The sequence below is a fragment of the Aegilops tauschii genome, chromosome 6 (assembly GCF_002575655.3).
Source record: "Aegilops tauschii subsp. strangulata cultivar AL8/78 chromosome 6, Aet v6.0, whole genome shotgun sequence".
NCBI lineage: Eukaryota > Viridiplantae > Streptophyta > Magnoliopsida > Poales > Poaceae > Aegilops > Aegilops tauschii.
In genome coordinates, this window is record NC_053040.3 from 463,300 (window position 1) to 480,726 (window position 17,427).

Consider the following 17,427-nt stretch of genomic DNA (forward strand, 5'->3'; position numbering starts at 1 on the left):
ATACACAACCTTCCACATTCATCCACTGGCGTGTTCCTCATAATCTGTAAATAAAGGATTGCTCATGGATCAACACAGGGACATCGATCGATGCATGCGAAATATAAGAGTGTGATCAACACAGGGACATCGATCGATGCATGCGAAATATAAGAGTGTTTAGATTACTCAGTTAGTGATCTAAACGCTCTCATAATTTTTTTTACGCCCGAACGTTCTGGCCTCAATTCTTGGTTGGAATGATTATAAAGCAACCCAGACCACGCCGTCCCCAACGAAGCAAAGCAAGCCCACGCCGTTCCCAACCCAGACCACGCCGTCCCCAACACCATCCATGCCGTTCAACAGATTAGCTGTTCTACCTGTAGTACTACTATGGCTAGGCGCAGTTCTTGCCACAAGGTTCCCACTGTTTGTAGCAGCATCACCACAACCTAGCAGTAAGTGCCAAAGAAAATGCGGCAGCGTAGACATCCCTTACCCATTTGGTATCGTCCATTCACCCGATGACGACGATGGTCCCTGCGCCATGAACGGCTTCGGCCTGACCTGCAACGAGACAGGGATTAATGGTGGCCGCCACAGGCCATTTTATGACGACGTGGAAGTCGTCGGCATCTCGCTGCAGCAAGGTCAGGCCCGGATGCTGAATGATATCTCCTATTATTGCTACAACGCCACAACTCGGGAGATGGTCCGGGACGAGTGGTGGCTGGACTTCGCGGGCACACCCTACATGTTCTCTGACACCACCAACAAGTTCACGGTCATCGGTTGCCAAACCCTGGCGTACATCAACGGCGACGACGATGGCGACTACGGCGATGGCGGCGACAAGTACATGAGTGGGTGCGTGGCCATGTGCCGGGGAGACGATGTGAGGTCGACCCTGAGCAACGGCTCCTGCTCCGGGATAGGGTGCTGCCAGACCGCCATCCCCAAGGGGCTGCAGTACTACCACGTGGAGTTCGACTCTGGCTTCAACACGACCGAGATCCACAACGTCAGCCGCTGCAGCTACGCGGTGCTCATGGACTCGTCCGACTTCACCTTCTCGACGACCTATGTGACCTCGCCGGCGTTCATTAACAACAACGGCCGCCAGGCGCCGTTCGTCGTGGATTGGGCCATCGGGAAGGAGACGTGCGACGTAGCCCGCAAGAAGCCTGGGTCCTACGCGTGCGTCAGCAACAACACCGAGTGCTTCAACTCGCTCAATGGACCAGGCTACATCTGCAACTGTTCCAAAGGCTTCCATGGTAATCCTTACCTGCAAGATCCGGAGCACGGATGCAAAGGTACCTAAAACTGCTTACCCATCCATCAATTTACTACTCCAGGGTTTGGCACTTCGGATGCATCCATCATTTGGAGTACTATTTATTATCAACATCGTCAATCGATAGTCTGCACTTCTTATTTACAAAAAGTAAGATTAACTTACTGGAAGAACCTTAATTTTGTAAGATGTCTTTCGTCACTTTTTATCTTGCAAAAATGTGATGTGCTTGCCTTGATGTTCTTTCTAACCTCGAACCAAAGAACAATCGTTCTACGGTATTTTTCGATTAATACATCAACAAACTACAATATTTACAACCAGCAAAGAAACCGCAAAGAAATAAACTGAAAGTTGGGCTCAACCAATACCTGCTCTTGGAATTGGGAACATGAGATTATCTGGTGGATCTGGTTCTCATACATGTGCACTAATCCATCCTATCAAGGTAATCAAATGCTGTGCTTTGATTCTGTGTTTGAACCCTTGCTTTAAAGTAGATGAAATGGTAGTTAAAAGCGTGTTAGAGCAATCTTTATATATACTACACAAGAAACATTCATTACCAACTAGTTAACTTCGCCAAGTGTTAATTCTTCAGACATTGATGAATGCAAGCTCCCTCATCTGTATGGCTGCACAAATGGCGGAGTCTGCAGAAACAGGCTGGGAGGCTATGACTGTCCATGCAAATTTAGATGGAAAGGCCACGCCAAAGGGGGAACCTGCATAGATCATTTCTCTCTAGCAGCAAAGGTGGCAGTCTGTAAGTACTCTACTGCACTCCACTGTGGGTATTTTTGTTGATAGCTCATAGTGCAACGAACATTAGTACACATCACGCTGGGTGACATCTGTTCCAGTAGAATCTATCACCACACAAACCCTCATGTTGCCAATCTAATTCATCAACAAAGAAACACATGTATGACATACCAACTGCTTGTACATCTCTTGATGGATGCAAGCCATATGATTGCTTCAAAGGATTTCAATCATTCAGTTGTATATGCTGGTTAATTTCTATAAATGGCCTGGCTGTAATTTACGATCTACATGATTTCCTTGTCTTTTAAGAGCTCAATTTCCTTGAAGTTGTTCTAAGGATTCAGATTCGGCAGTCGAGTTTCAGCCCCTTGACGGTCTTGATTGAGATTTCTTTTCCTTCTTGTAATTCTAGTGGTAATTTGTTTCAGATTCCGAGTAGATGAGCAAAGGAAACTATTAACTTCTTATACTAAATATTTCTGCTAGAATTGTAACTACGATTTTAATTATATAAAGTAATTTGTTTTATGTCCATCTAGGTACAATAGGTGGCATTCTTCTCATGGTGATTATATCGTTTCTTGTTATTCTTCACAATGAGAAAAAGAAGATGGCAGAATTCTTCAAAAAGAATGGCGGCCCTACATTAGAGAAGGCAATTGTCATTAAACTTTTCAAAAAGGACGAGCTCAAGCCTATTTTGAAGGAGAGCAACTTTATTGGAAAAGGTTGCTTTGGTGAAGTTTACAAGGGCATTCTTGACAATAAACTAGTTGCAGTAAAGAAGCCGATTAATGGTTCTGCGCTAGAGAGTGGCCAATTTGCAAATGAAGTCATCATCCAATCTCAAGTCATCCACAAGAACATTGTTAGGCTCATTGGTTGTTGCCTTGAAGTCGATGCCCCCATGCTGGTCTACGAGTTTATCTCCCAAGGTAGCCTCCATGACATTCTTCACAACAGCAGTAAAAAGGTGGCTCTCAACTTGGAGGCCCGTCTAAGTATTGCTGCACATTCAGCCGATGGTCTAGCTTATATGCACTCAAAAACAAATACTAGAATCCTACACGGTGATGTGAAACCAGCTAATATACTTTTGGATGATAACTTCATACCCAAGATTTCAGATTTCGGCATATCTAGGCTGATTGCAAGTGACAAGGAACACACTGCATCAATCATTGGCGACATGAATTATATGGATCCGGTGTATCTACAAGAAGGCTTACTCACTGAAAAAAGTGATGTCTACAGTTTTGGAGTTGTGATCCTGGAACTTTTGAGCAGGGAGAGGGCAATGCATTCTGATAATAATAAGTTGGTAAAGAATTTTCTTGAAGCCCATAAGAAACAGAAGAAAGCAACCCAGTTTTTCGACAAGGAAATTGCAATAACAAATGATTTGGAGATCCTTGAAAATTTAGCAAGTATAGCTGTGGAATGCCTTAGCCTTGACGTGGATCAAAGGCCAACAATGATGGAGGTAGCTGAGAGGCTACTCATACTAAGCCGATCTTGTAAGTTGTAAGATGTTTGTCACTAAGTTATTTTTAAATAATGGGCAGCGGAGGTCTCCTGCAATATTCGTAAACGTGCCTCTAGGGAGGCTGAATTTATGTACGCTCCATCTGTAACCGTGTTCAGAAGAAGTGCATTTTTACCAAAGGCGAAGCGTCGAGTAATTTTTTTGGAGCTAATTAATCTTATTATTAGAACTGGGTTTAGATTATTAGATTTTGCTTTTGAGTCATGCATGTAGTTGAATGGTAAAACTTGAGGCTGCGGGCAGTGTATGCACATATACAAGTCACACTACCGGACTCGCCCTCTAAGCCGACGGCCACGGGCCGTCGGCATATGCCAATTGCCGTCGGCTTAGGTCTATGCTGACGGCAGCCGTCGGCATATCCCCGTCGGCATAGAACACGTCAGCGTTGTCTTGTCAGACCGTCGGCATAGAAAATCCGTCGGCATAGGAACCTATTTCGACGGCTTCCGTACGGCCGTCGGCATTGATTTTCGCCTGACGACAATAGACGGCGCCGTCAACCGCGCTGAGATATGCCGAGTCACTGGGCTGTTCTAGCATATCTATGCCATCTGTTCTGTTTTTTTTTATTTTTTCTGTTTTCTCTGTTTCAATTCATTTTGACAGCATTTCAAACCAGAAAATATGGGATTATGCAGAAATATGACAGATCATCATCTAAAGATACTCAATATCATCATCATCATCTAAACATAGTCAAGTTTATCATCTAAAGATCATCATCGCCAAAACTAACAAGACATGAACATAAGTATCGCAAGACATGAAACATCATCATTGTCATCTCAAGAAACTAACAAGTAGGAACATGAATGGTATGGCACGACGGCCACATGCACGGGTATCATCACCGACATCAGGCAAGACCACCGCCGCCAAAACCACCACCGCCAAAACCACCACCGCCAAGACCACCTCCGCCAAAACCACCACCGACAAGACCACCTCCGCCAAAACCGCCACCGCCAAGACCACCACCACTCTGCCAGATCGGAGTGACTGGGGTCGACGAAGCAGGAGTCGAGCCACCGGTCCCCTACATGTTTGAGAGAAGATTCTAACGGTAAATATGATATGATAGTGTTGAATGAACGAGAACTAGTTTGTCAGTAGTTAGGAAAATGTACTAACCGGACTATCACTGCCTAGTGCCACCCATTCATCGAACGTGGGCACGTGTGGCAGTTCTCCCGCAGGTGGTGGTGGGGGTCCCACTTGTGGATCCGTGCGGTTACTCCAAGACGCCAACATAGCTTGGATGTTAGTTAAACAAGAAAACTAGAAGGTCAGAAGGAATGAAAGTGCAAAAATTTAGCTTGGTTTTAAGAGGGCAAAACTAACCGTCATCATCTGACGGTTGTAATCATCGTTTGCCTTCACTCGTTGCAAGTACTCCCGCACCTCGAGATTCCTATGCTCGACAAAGGCCTTATATGCCTACAAAATTTAGGTTTTTTCGAAGTGAGCAATGATGAAAATAAACTGAGAATGTTTGAGAGAAAGAAGATAAAGGGGAAGTATTTACAACATGCTGGCGGGCTAAGAGAGCCTGCGAACGCCCCGTATTCTAACGGGCTCGGGTGGGAAGCCCAAATCCATGTGTATGAGTCCGAAGGAGTGGTCAAGCCATCGAAACACGGATACCGACCATGGAGCTTCCCCTGGATGGCCAGCACCGTCGTGTCGTCGATCTGGGACTGGGCGACGTCAGGAACATTCAGACACAACCTCTGAAACTGCTGAGTGTAGGACTCCAGGTGCTCCTCGGTCTTGCCGTAGTACTGGCTCTCGCCGTCCTTGCGATCACTCCGCTCGCGGGCTAGCTTCCATGGCTCAATGTCTAAGAGCGGCCCCTTCAACTTGTCCTCCTGCAACGTCAAACAGAAGTTAGCCATAAATAAAGAACATGACGGTAAAGAATAACAAAAATGCATCATGCATATAGATATACCTTCATGGCCTTGAAGCCGCAGTTGTTCCTGTTTCCTTGGCCGTGTGTCCCGTCTTTTCCACGGTTAGCCTGGGCCTTACTGCTCTTCGCAGCAAACTCTGCATCGTCGCCGAGCCACCTATCCACCAAACTCTCCCATCCGTCATCCTTTCCATAGCACCAACGAGGAATAACCTATGCAAATTTTCGAACAATGACATGTGAGCATGAAACATATAATTGGCTGCTTGAAACAATGAAAAGTCAGTAACAGTTACCTTCATGAACTGCTCCCTGTTCAAGGTAAGTCATTGCCTCTGCGCTTGAGTTTTGGTCATCTTTTATTGAAGGTAATTGTGGTAGTACTGCGAGACGGCAACCCAGCACACCTCGTACTACAACGGACGAGCTTTCTTCTTCGCAGCAGCCAACAAGACCACGTCGGCTCTGGCCTTGTGCTCGTCAAGAACTCTATAGAGTTGCTGCAATCATGCATAAAACCAGAAGCAAACAAGGCATGAGTTGAGTGATTCAATGATAAACTATGAACGAAATTGAAGACAAGTGATTCAGAAGAGAACTTACCCAAAATTTGGTGATCACGGCCTTAGCGGCCGTCCCGTGCTCCGCGTGGCTGTAAGCCTCGTAGTGGGCCTAGCTCGTGGCCAAAACCCGCAACTGCGGGCCCCTGTCTGGCCGCGGGCAGAATAGGCCCGGCCAAAACTCCTTCAACAGGACAGTGATAAGGTCGTTTGGTTTACGGCCCGTTCCGTGAAGGATCCAGTTCCTGCAAAAGAATCAAAGGATTGCCATGTGTACAATAAGAAAATGTTGTCATGTGTTGAAAATATGATTGAGAGGCACTTACTTTGTCCCCGCAGGTTCAATGAACCACTTGTGCGCCTCGATAGAAGGTGGTGTACGTATTCCGACAGTACAAGCTAGCCACCCCTTCGGAGCACCCGGTGGCAAGTCACCCCACAACTTGGGGTCAACCTCCCCTCCACCACCCTCCTCGCCCTCCTCCTCACCCTCCTCCTCGGCCTCCTCCTCCTCGCCTTCCTCCTCCTCCTCGCCTTCCTCCTCCTCACTGTCAGGAACACACTCCTCCTCCTCAGACTCATAAGGTGCCTCGGTATAGGAGGGCATCGAAGAAGACCCTCCTATTTCGGACACGGCCCGGAGTTTTTTGCCCCGGCTGCCTCTCCCCCCGCCTCCTCCTCCTCTAGGGGCTCTCCTCCCACCCCCTCCTCCTCTAGGGTCTCCTCCCCCGACCCCTCCACCTCCCTGTGAGGTGTCATCCTCGCGTAGTCGGGAGGGAACCTTGTGGGCTCGTCCACTCTGAGTAAGTCCTTTGAATTTACTGAGGAAATTGGCGCCGCTAGACTTGCCCATGATTAGCAAACCTTCATTGAGAAGAGAATAAACAATTAGTAAGGATATCAAATAAACAAGCATACAGGAGAGGACATTAATAACAGAAGAGCACATTAAGCATACAGGAAAGAACATTAATAACAGAACAGCACATTAAGCATACTATTGTAATGATCATTAAAAGAACTTACATTTTCTAGAACCCATATGAATCATCACTATTGTAATCTATTTGTCAACAGGTCTCATCATCACTATCACGCATATCTTCTTCGTTTTTTGACGGAGGTGGAGGCTCTTCTTCATCGTCAGCGTCTTCATTTAACTTTTCAAGCATAATTATCTCTCTTTGATTCACAACTTCCTCACCATCAATCCGTGCGTCGTCGTTGTTTGGGTCCAGGTCAACATAACCCAAGTCATCATCCTCCTTGTTTCGGACCACGTCATCATGTTCCTCTTGAAAGAACACTCCCTCGTATGTCATGGGGTTTATGTTGTAGTAATCATCATCGTTCGGGTCCGGTAGCTTACCATGTGGCGACACCTTGAACACAACTTCCAAACCCTTTAGGTACTCTTTCTGGCATGGGTAAGGTAGATAATATCCTTGTGTGGCCTGGGTAGCGGCAATAAAGAGATCATCTCTGGCATAGACAGTTGATGGTTTAACTTCAACTAAACCAACAGAAGGCGTATGTCTCAGACCCTTTTTAGGGTCGAACCATCGGCATTTGAACACAGTGAGACTTAGGTGTTCGCGGCCACGTTTGAATGTAAGCTCGTATATTTTTCCTACCCTTCCGTAGTAATCTACTTTATTATCTCCTACGGTGAAGACTCCGGTATTTATAGTTTTGGGATCAGGCAGTCTGTTCTGGTGCTCCTCTGTATGGAAGCGATACCCATTCACATCATACTTTTCGCATGTCATGACGGAAGGGTCAAAACCCATGGAAACCCATCTCAATTCTTCATCCATTGATTATTTCGGATCATTTCCCTACAAGTTTAATTGAAATTATAGGGTGCATGAGTTTAATTGGAATTGTACGGTGAAATAGGTAATAGGGAAGTGTGAATATTTACTTTCTCCAAGAACCACGCAATGAAATTTTTCCTTCCATCAACACCCTTTCGAAGAAGAGCAAGTGCCTCCGCTTCAGTAGGAGGCAGCATTCCCGTCCACTCTGCATCAACGAATCGACCACAATAAGAAAAGCGGTATAAGAACTAGGCAAAGGGAACATAACGAATTGAACATGACATCCACTCATCCTCGGTAAAAGAATGGTGCAAAGGTATTACCTCAGCCACTCATCCTCAGCTTACTTGATGTTGTGCAAGATATAGTACATGACATCCTCCCACTCATCTCGTGGCATGATATAAGGTGTCGAGCATCCAGCCCTGCCACCTTGCCCGATGAATAGAGGCAGCTTGGGTTTATACTTGGGTTCTTCTGTGTTGTATCGAGACACCTTATTGTGCAGCGTGGGAACATGGTCCGGATAGTACATTGTCCTGAGGTCTGCCACCTCCTCTAGGATAACTGCCTCAGCTATGGAAGCTTCAATCTTAGCTTTGTTTCCACATTTCTGTCTCAGATGCTTGTTCTGTCTCTCAGGGCCGTACTACCAACGATTCTGCACAGGCCCCCCCCCAACAATACCTCGTTCGCGAGGTGCAAAATGAGATGTTTCATCAGAGTAAAGAAGCGTGGCAGGAAGATCTTCTCTAGCTTGCATATCAACTCCGGCGCCTTCTTATGCATTTCTTTTATCATCTCAGGACATACTTCTTTAGTACAAAGCATGCGGAAGAAATGGCTTAACTCCGCAAGCACACGCCAGACACGCTCGGGAACATAGCCCCGGACCATCACCGGCATAATCCGCTCAATCCATACATGATAGTCATGACTCTTGAGCCCGGTCACTTTGCCCATTGAAAGATTCACCCCCTTACTTATATTCGACGCATAACCATCAGTTAACTTCACGGCGTGTTTCAGCCACTTGAATGCCTCCATCTTATGATCCTTTTTAAGTACGAAGTCAGCATCTGGCTTGAACCAAGATTTTCTACTGCCTGTGGGAGGCTGCATGTGTAGACGTGGTCTATCACAAATATTCTGTTGATCGACTCTAGCATTAACATTATCCCTTTGTCTTATCAGGAATGTTGAGGATCGTGCGAAAAAGGGACTCTGCGACATTCTTTTCGGTGTGCATCACGTCGATGTTGTATGGAATTTTGAGGTCCTTAAAATAGGGAAGCTGCGTGAAGAGGGTAATGTGAGTCTAGTTGTGCGTCTCACCATATCCTTGAAAACATTTTTCCCTTGACCTTTTCCCTTGCCCTCGCCCTCGTCTTCGCCTGTGGCTTTGCCTTTGCCTTTGCCTTTCCCTTCCCAAGCAGGCTTAAGAGCTTTTAGCTGAGCAAGCACATCCGCACGAGAAAACGTTGGAATCTCGTTTACTTCATGGACAACTTTGCCTTTTGTGAAGTTCTTCTTGTCTTCGCTATCAGGATGGTTTGGAGGGAGGAACTGTCGATGCAGGTCAAAGCAAACATACTTGCCACCATTCTTTGGCCAAATGAAAATCAAGGCCTGCATACACACTGGGCAAGGCATCTACCCACTTGTACACCATCCGCAGAACAGGGCATAGCCGGGAAAGTCATGCATGCAATACTCTAGCCAAAGTTTCATCAAGAAATTTTTCTGCAGATGTCGGTTGTATGTCAGCCTCGGCAAGTACCAAGAATGGTGCAAATCATCCAATAACGGCTGCATAAACACACTCAAATTCTTCCCCGGATACTCAGGCCCCGGAATTATAAGCGACAGGAACATGGTCTTGCGTTGCATTATGGTGCCTGGAGGGAGATTCAGCGGAATAACAAATACGGGCTAGCAGCTATATGGAATAGATGACATACCATATGGATTGAACCCATCACCAGATATAGCAATTCTGACATTCCCAGCCTCGACTGCTTCCTCCGGGTACTCTATATCGAATGACTTCCATGCTTCACCTTCTGATGGATGTACAATTTTTTTAGATTGTACCTTTTCCCTTCCTTGTGCCACTTCATCATTTTGGCAGACTCCTCGGTTGTGAAAAGGCGCTGCAGTTGATAACCCACAAGTATAGGGGATCACAACAGTTTTCGAGGGTAGAGTATTCAACCCAAATTTATTGATTCGACACAAGGGGAGCCAAAGAATATTCTCAAGTATTAGCAGTTGAGTTGTCAATTCAACCACACCTGGATAACTTAATATCTGCAGCAAAGTATTTAGTAGCAAAGTAATATGATAGTAATGGTAACAGTAGCAAAAGTAATATTTTTGGGTTTTGTAGTGATTGTAACAATAGCAGCGGAAAAGTAACTAAGCAAAGAACAATATGTGAAAAGCTCGTAGGCATTGGATCGGTGATGGATAATTATGCTGGATGTGGTTCATAATGTAACAGTTATAACATAGGGTGACACAGAACTAGCTCCAGTTCATCAATGTAATGTAGGCATGTATCCGAATATAGTCATACGTGCTTATGAAAAGAACTTGCATGACATCTTTTGTCCTACCCTCCCGTGGCAGCGGGGTCCTGTTGGAAACTAAGGGATATTAAGGCCTCCTTTTAATAGAGTACCGGACCAAAGCATTAACACTTAGTGAATACATGAACTCCTCAAACTACGGTCATCACCGGTAAGTATCCCGATTATTGTCACTTCGGGGTTAACGGATCATAACACATAATAGGTGACTATAGACTTGCAAGATAGGATGAAGAACACACATATATTCATGAAAACATAATAGGTTCAGATCTGAAATCATGGCACTCGGGCCCTAGTGACAAGCATTAAGAACATAAATCTCAGAACATAGTGGATACTAGGGATCAAACCCTAACAAAACTAACTCGATTACATGATAAATCTCATCCAACCCATCACCGTCCAGCAAGCCTACGATGGAATTACTCACGCATGGCGGTGAGCATCATGAAATTAGTGATGGAGGAAGGTTGATGATTACGATGGCGATGGATTCCCCTCTCCGGAGCTCCGAACGGACTCCAGATCAGCCCTCCCAATAGAGTTTAGGGCTTGGCGGCGGCTCCGTATCGTAAAACGCGATGAATCCTTCTCTCTGATTTTTTCTCCCCGAACACGAATATATGGAGTTGAAGTTGAGGTCGGTGGAGCACCAGGGGGCCCACGAGGTAGGGGGGCAGGCGCGCCTCCCACCCTCGTGGACAGGGTGTGGGCCCCCTGGCCTTGATTCTTTCGCCAGTATTTTTTATTATTTCCAAAAATAATCTCCGTTGAGTTTCAGGTCATTCCGAGAACTTTTGTTTCTGCACAAAAATAACACCATGGCAATTCTGCTGAAAACAGCGTCAATCCGGGTTAGTTCCTTTCAGATCATGCAAGTTAGAGTCCAAAACAAGGGCAAAAATGTTTGGAAAAGTAGATATGATGGAGACGTATCAACTCCCCCATGCTTAAACCTTTGCTTGTCCTCAAGCAATTCAGTTGATAAACTGAAAGTGATAAAGAAAAACTTTTACAAACTCTGTTTGCTCTTGTTGTTGTAAATATGTAAAGCCAGCATTCTAGTTTTCAACAAATATTATGACTAACCATATTCACAATAACACTTAGGTCTCATGTTTACTCATATCAATGGCATAATCAGCTAGCGAGCAATAATAATAAATCTCGGATGACAACACTTTCTCAAAACAATCATAATATGATATAACAAGATGGTATCTCGCTAGCCCTTTCTGAGACCGCAAAACATAAATGCAGAGCACCCTTAAAGATCAAGGACTGACTAGACATTGTAATTCATGGTAAAAGAGATCCAGTCATACCCAATATAAGTTAATAGTAATGGATGCAAATGACAGCGGTGCTCTCCAGCTGGTGCTTTTTAATAAGAGGGTGATGACTCAACATAAAAGTAAATGGATAGGCCCTTCGCAGAGGGAAGCAGGGATTTGTAGAGGTGCCAGAGCTCGGTTTTGAAATAGAGATAAATAATATTTTGAGCGGTAAACTTTCATTGTCAACATAACAACAAAGAGATGGCGATATCTTCCATGCTACACACATTATAGGCGGTTCCCAAGCAGAATGGTAAAGTTTATACTCCCCCTCCACCAACAAGCATCGGTCCATGAATTGTCCGAAACAACGGGTGCCTCCAACTAACAACAATCCTGGGGGAGTTTTGTTTGCAATTATTTTGATTTGATTTGCTTAAAGCATGGGACTGGGCATCCCGGTGACCAGCCATTTTCTCGTGAATGAGGAGCAGAGTCCACTCCTCTTGAGAATAAACCGCCTAACATGGAAGATACAGACAACCCTAGTTGATACATGAGCTATTCGAGCATACAAAACAGAATTTCATTTGAAGGTTTAGAGTTTGGCACATACAAATTTACTTGGAACGGCAGGTAGATACCGCATATAGGAAGGTATGGTGGACTCATATGGAATAACTTTGGGGTTTAAGGGATTGGATGCACAAGCAGTATTCTCTCTTAGTACAAGTGAAGGCTAGAAAAAGACTGGGAAGCGACCAACTGGAGAGCGACAACAGTCATCAACATGCATTAAAATGAATTTACACTGAATGCAAGCATGAGTAGGATATAATCCAGCATGAACATAAATATCGTGGAGGCTATGTTGATTTTGTTTCAACTACATGCGTGAACATGTGCCAAGTGCGGCCATTTAAATCATTCAAAGGAGGATACCACCCCACTATACCACATAACAACCATCTTAATAGCATGTTGGCATGCAAGGTAAACCATTATAAACTCATAGCTAATCAAGCATGGCATAAGCAACTATAATCTCTAATTGTCATTGCAAACATGTTTATTCATAATAGGCTGAATCAAGAACAATGAACTCATCATATTTACAAAAACAAGAGAGGTCGAGTTCATACCAGCTTCCTTCATCTCAATCATTTCATCATATATCGTCATTATTTCCTTTCACTCGCACGACCGAACGATGTGTATAATAATAAGAGTGCATGTGCATTGGACTAAGCTGGAATCTGCGAGCATTCAATTCAAGAGAGAAGACAAGGTAATATAGGCTCAAGGCTAATTCAACAATAATGCATATAAGAGCCACTTAACATTTTTATTATGGTCTTCTCCTATCGATCCCCAAAGGAAAGAAAAGAAATAAAACTATTTACACGGGAAAGCTCTCAACAAGAAAAAGAAGAACGAGAAATCTTTTTGGGTTTTCTTTTAATTACTACTACTACAAGCAAGAAAGTAAACTAGCTAAAAGCTATTACTAATTTTTTTTGGTTTTTCTTAAGGTTTTTCAAACACACAAGAAGAAAGCATAAAAAAGAAAATAAACTAGCATGGATAATACAATGAAAAAGTATGAGCACCGACAACTAGCAATGAGTGTGTGAACATGAATGTAATGTCGGTGAGAAATACAAACTCCCCCAAGCTTAGGCTTTTGGCCTAAGTTGGTCTATGGCCACGACTGGCCTGGCAGATATCCAAAGTTGTAACTGGGGTCGTACTGAGATGAAGCCTCAGGTTTCCACTGGTTGGCAATCTCCTCTGGATCCCACTGGTAAACAGACTGCCGTGGAGGAACAAATTGTGGTTCCGGATCTGGCTCTGTAGCTGATGTGGGGTTCTGATAGGCGTGAATGGCCTCCAGCGGAACAAGGTACTTGCCTGCAGATAAGTCAAACAAGGAAGGAGAAGGCAAAGTAATAGTCTCAGGGTGATTTCTATCAAATATCAGTCTATAGTTAAGCTCCTTTTTCCTGTTCTTAACAATGAAATCATGTGCAACCATACTCTTGTAGTCTAGAAAAACAGGAGGCAGCAATTTTTCTTCTTTCTCATAATGCCTAATAGGTATGTTAAAATATGAAGCGAGGCGAAGATGCCTCCCAAGATGGGTCCCTTAGTACGATTAAGTTTTAATCCCCTTGCAACAATAGCGCCCATACTAAATGTGTCATCACGAAACAGGGCATGGCACAAAATAACAATGTCAGGGGCACTTAGGTTGCCACAGTTTCCGCGACCGATCAAACATCTACTAGCAAATATTGCAAAGTAACGTTGGACAGGAAAATGTATGCTAGTAATTCTTGCATCGGAAACCTTCCGAGTTTCCCCTACAACAATTTCATCAACAAACCCCTCCACATCGTTACGATGTGGTTCCTCTACGCTGCCCGAAAAGGGCAACTTGCAAACCGCACAAAATTCATAAAGTGACATCTCCTTATAGTCATCATATAAATACTAATCCACCGAAGGTGGTGATCTCCTAGCATGGAAATGAAAATTTAGCACAAAGATATTAGTGAGTAGGAGATACTGATCGAGCTTGTCGTGGAGGAAGTTGGTGAGGCCTGCATTCTCAGCCAACTCATAAAAGTCATCATAAATCCCGGCTGCTCTGAAGAAATCATCACAAGGCCATTCACACGGCCGAACCTCCGCGGTGCGAGGGAGATTATATTTGGGCCTCTCTTCTTCCTCACTTTGCTTATCCTTCGAGCTTCGGCTCGAAGAGCCCCTCAAAAATCTCTTCATCATTTTCTGACAATTTCTGAAATTTTTAGTAACTTCAAATAAAAGTGAACCAAACTCAATAAGATTGATAGCAACTACTCCCACAAGTGCCTGGAGACTATATCATGCATTAGAACTACTTGGAACCATATAAATTTGACATGCAAGCTCAAGAACATGGTCACCTAAGCAGCAAAAATTTGCAATGAATAAAGCACTAGAACAAAAACTAATTGGACCATTGGAGGAGTCACATACCAAAGAAAAATCCCCCAAAGCAGTTTTGTGAATGGGGCATTGAGCAAGGAGATCGAAAATCGCAGCAAAATGGGCTAGAACTCGTGCTTGAGCTGGCTGGTGATTTTTTTTGGGAGGAAGAAGGTGTGTGTGGGTGCAGGAATAAGTGGAGGGGAGCCACCATGGGCCCACGAGGCATGGGGGCGCGCCCAAGGGGGGTGAGCGCGCCCTGGACCCTCGTGGCCAGGTGCTTGCTCCCCCTGCTTTGTTCTCAGTGCCAAATATTCTCAAATATTCCAGAAAAAACATATTTTAGTTTCGGGGCATTTGGAGAACTTTTATTTTCGGGGTAATTTTTTTATTGCACGTGTGATTCAGAAAACAGACGGAAAATACTATTATTTCTTTATTTAATCTAAATAACAGAAAGTAAAAGGTGGGTACAGAAGGTTTTTGATGTCTACAACTCAACCTTCTCCTTGTAGACGTTGTTGGGCCTCCAAGTACAGAGGTTTGTAGGACAGTAGCAAATTTCCCTCAAGTGGATGACCTAAGGTTTATCAATCCGTGGGAGGCGTAGGATGAAGATGGTCTCTCTCAAGCAACCCTGCAACCAAATAACAAAGAGTCTCTTGTGTCCGCAACACACCCAATACAATGGTAAATTGTATAGGTGCACTAGTTCGGCGAAGAGATGGTAATACAAGTGCAATATGGATGGTAGAAATAGGTATTTGTAATCTGAAAATATAAAAACCGCAAGGTAACTAATAATAAAAGTGAGCGTAAACGGTATTGCAATGCTTTGAAACAAGGCCTAGGGTTCATACTTTCACTAGTGCAAGTTCTCTCAACAATAATAACATAGTTGGATCATATAACTATCCCTCAACATGCAACAAAGAGTCACTCCAAAGTGACTAATAGCGGAGAACAAATGAAGAGATTATGGTAGGGTACGAAACCACCTCAAAGTTATTCTTTCCAATCAATCTATTGGGCTATTCCTATAAGTGTCACAAATAGCCCTAGAGTTCGTACTAGAATAACACCTTAAGATACAAATCAACCAAAACCCTAATGTCACCTCGATACTCCAATGTCACCTCAAGTATCTGTGGGTATGATTATACGATATGCATCACAAAATCTCAGATTCATCTATTCAACCAACACATAGAACCTCAAAGAGTGCCCCAAAGTTTCTACCGGAGAATCACGATGAAAAAGTGTGCCAAATCCTATGCATAAGTTCATGGATGGAACCCGCAAGTTGATCACCAAGACATACATCAAGTGAATCATGTGATATCCCATTGTCACCACAGATACGCATGGCAAGACATACATCAAGTGTTCTCAAATATTTAAAGACTCAATCCGATAAGATAACTTCAAAGGGGAAACTCAATCCATTACAAGAGAGTAGAGGGGGAGAAGAAACATAAGATCCAACTATAATAGCAAAGCTCGCGATACATCAAGATCGTGCCAAATCAAGAACACGAGAGAGAGAGAGAGAGAGAGATCAAACACATAGCTACTGGTACATACCCTCAGCCCCGAGGGTGAACTACTCCCTCCTGGTCATGGAGATCACCGGGATGATGAAGATGGCCTCAGGTGAGGGTTCCCCCCTCCGGCAGGGTGCCGGAACAGTGTCCCGATTGAGTTTTTGTGGCTACAGAGGCTTGCGGCAGCGGAACTCCCGATCTATTCTATTCCCGATATGTTTCAGTATTTATAGGATTTTTTGGCGTAGGTCTCACGTCAGGGGGGTCTCTGGGTCGTCCACGAGGCAGGGGGGCGCGGCCTAGGGGGGGGCGCCCCCCACCCTCATGGGCAGCCCGGGACTCTCCTGGCCCAACTCTTTTGCTCCGGGGTCTTCATTTGGTCCATAAAAATTCGTCAAAAATTGGCACGTCCATTGGACTCCGTTTGATATTCCTTTTCTTCGAAACACTGAAATAGGCAAAAAAACAACAATTCTGGGCTGGGCCTCCGGTTAATAGGTTAGTCCCAAAAGTAATATAAAAGTGAATAATAAAGCCCAATATTGCCCAAAACAGTAGATAACATAGCATGGAGGAATCAAAAATTATAGATACGTTGGAGACGTATCAAGCATCCCCAAGCTTAATTCCTGCTCGTCCTCGAGTAGGTAAATGATAAAAAAGATAATTTTTGATGTGGAATGCTATTTGGCATAATTTCATTGTAATTCTTCTTACTTGTGGTATGAATATTCAGATCCGAAAGATTCAAGATAAAAGTTCATATTGACATAAAAATAATAATACTTCAAGCATACTAACTAAGCAATTATGTCTTCTCAAAATAACATGGCCAAAGAAAGTTATCCCTACAAAATCATATAGTTTGGCTATGCTCTATCTTCACCACACAAAGTATTTAAATCATGCACAACCCCGATGACAAGCCAAGCAATTGTTTCATACTTTTGACATTTTCAAAACTTTTTCAATCTTCACGCAATACATGAGCGTGAGCCATGGATATAGCACTATATGTGGAATAGAATGGTGGTTGTGGAGAAGACAAAAAGAGGGGAAGATAGTCTCACATCAACTAGGCGTATCAACGGGCTATGGAGATGCCCATCAATAGATATCAATGTGAGTGAGTAGGGATTGCGATGCAACGG

General features: G+C 44.1%; 1 protein-coding gene across 1 annotated transcript; it reads left to right on the plus strand.

The window, feature by feature from the left end:
- Window positions 1–260: 260 nt before the first annotated feature.
- LOC109751381 (wall-associated receptor kinase 2) lies at window positions 261–3,722 on the plus strand. Its single transcript, XM_020310279.4, has 3 exons — window positions 261–1,298; window positions 1,881–2,045; window positions 2,587–3,722. Exons 1-3 carry the CDS (start codon window positions 335–337, stop codon window positions 3,573–3,575), a joined length of 2,118 nt encoding a protein of 705 aa, XP_020165868.1. The 5' UTR covers window positions 261–334; the 3' UTR covers window positions 3,576–3,722.
- The last annotated feature ends 13,705 nt before the right edge of the window (window positions 3,723–17,427 follow it).

Bases quoted from the DNA above. Each gene is read 5' to 3' on its own strand.
- LOC109751381 (XM_020310279.4), top strand. From the start codon at position 335: ATGCCGTTCAACAGATTAGCTGTTCTACCTGTAGTACTACTATGGCTA. The intron at 1,299-1,880 runs GTACCTAAAACT...TTAATTCTTCAG, and splicing joins TCCGGAGCACGGATGCAAAG to ACATTGATGAATGCAAGCTC. The intron at 2,046-2,586 runs GTAAGTACTCTA...ATGTCCATCTAG, and splicing joins AGCAGCAAAGGTGGCAGTCT to GTACAATAGGTGGCATTCTT.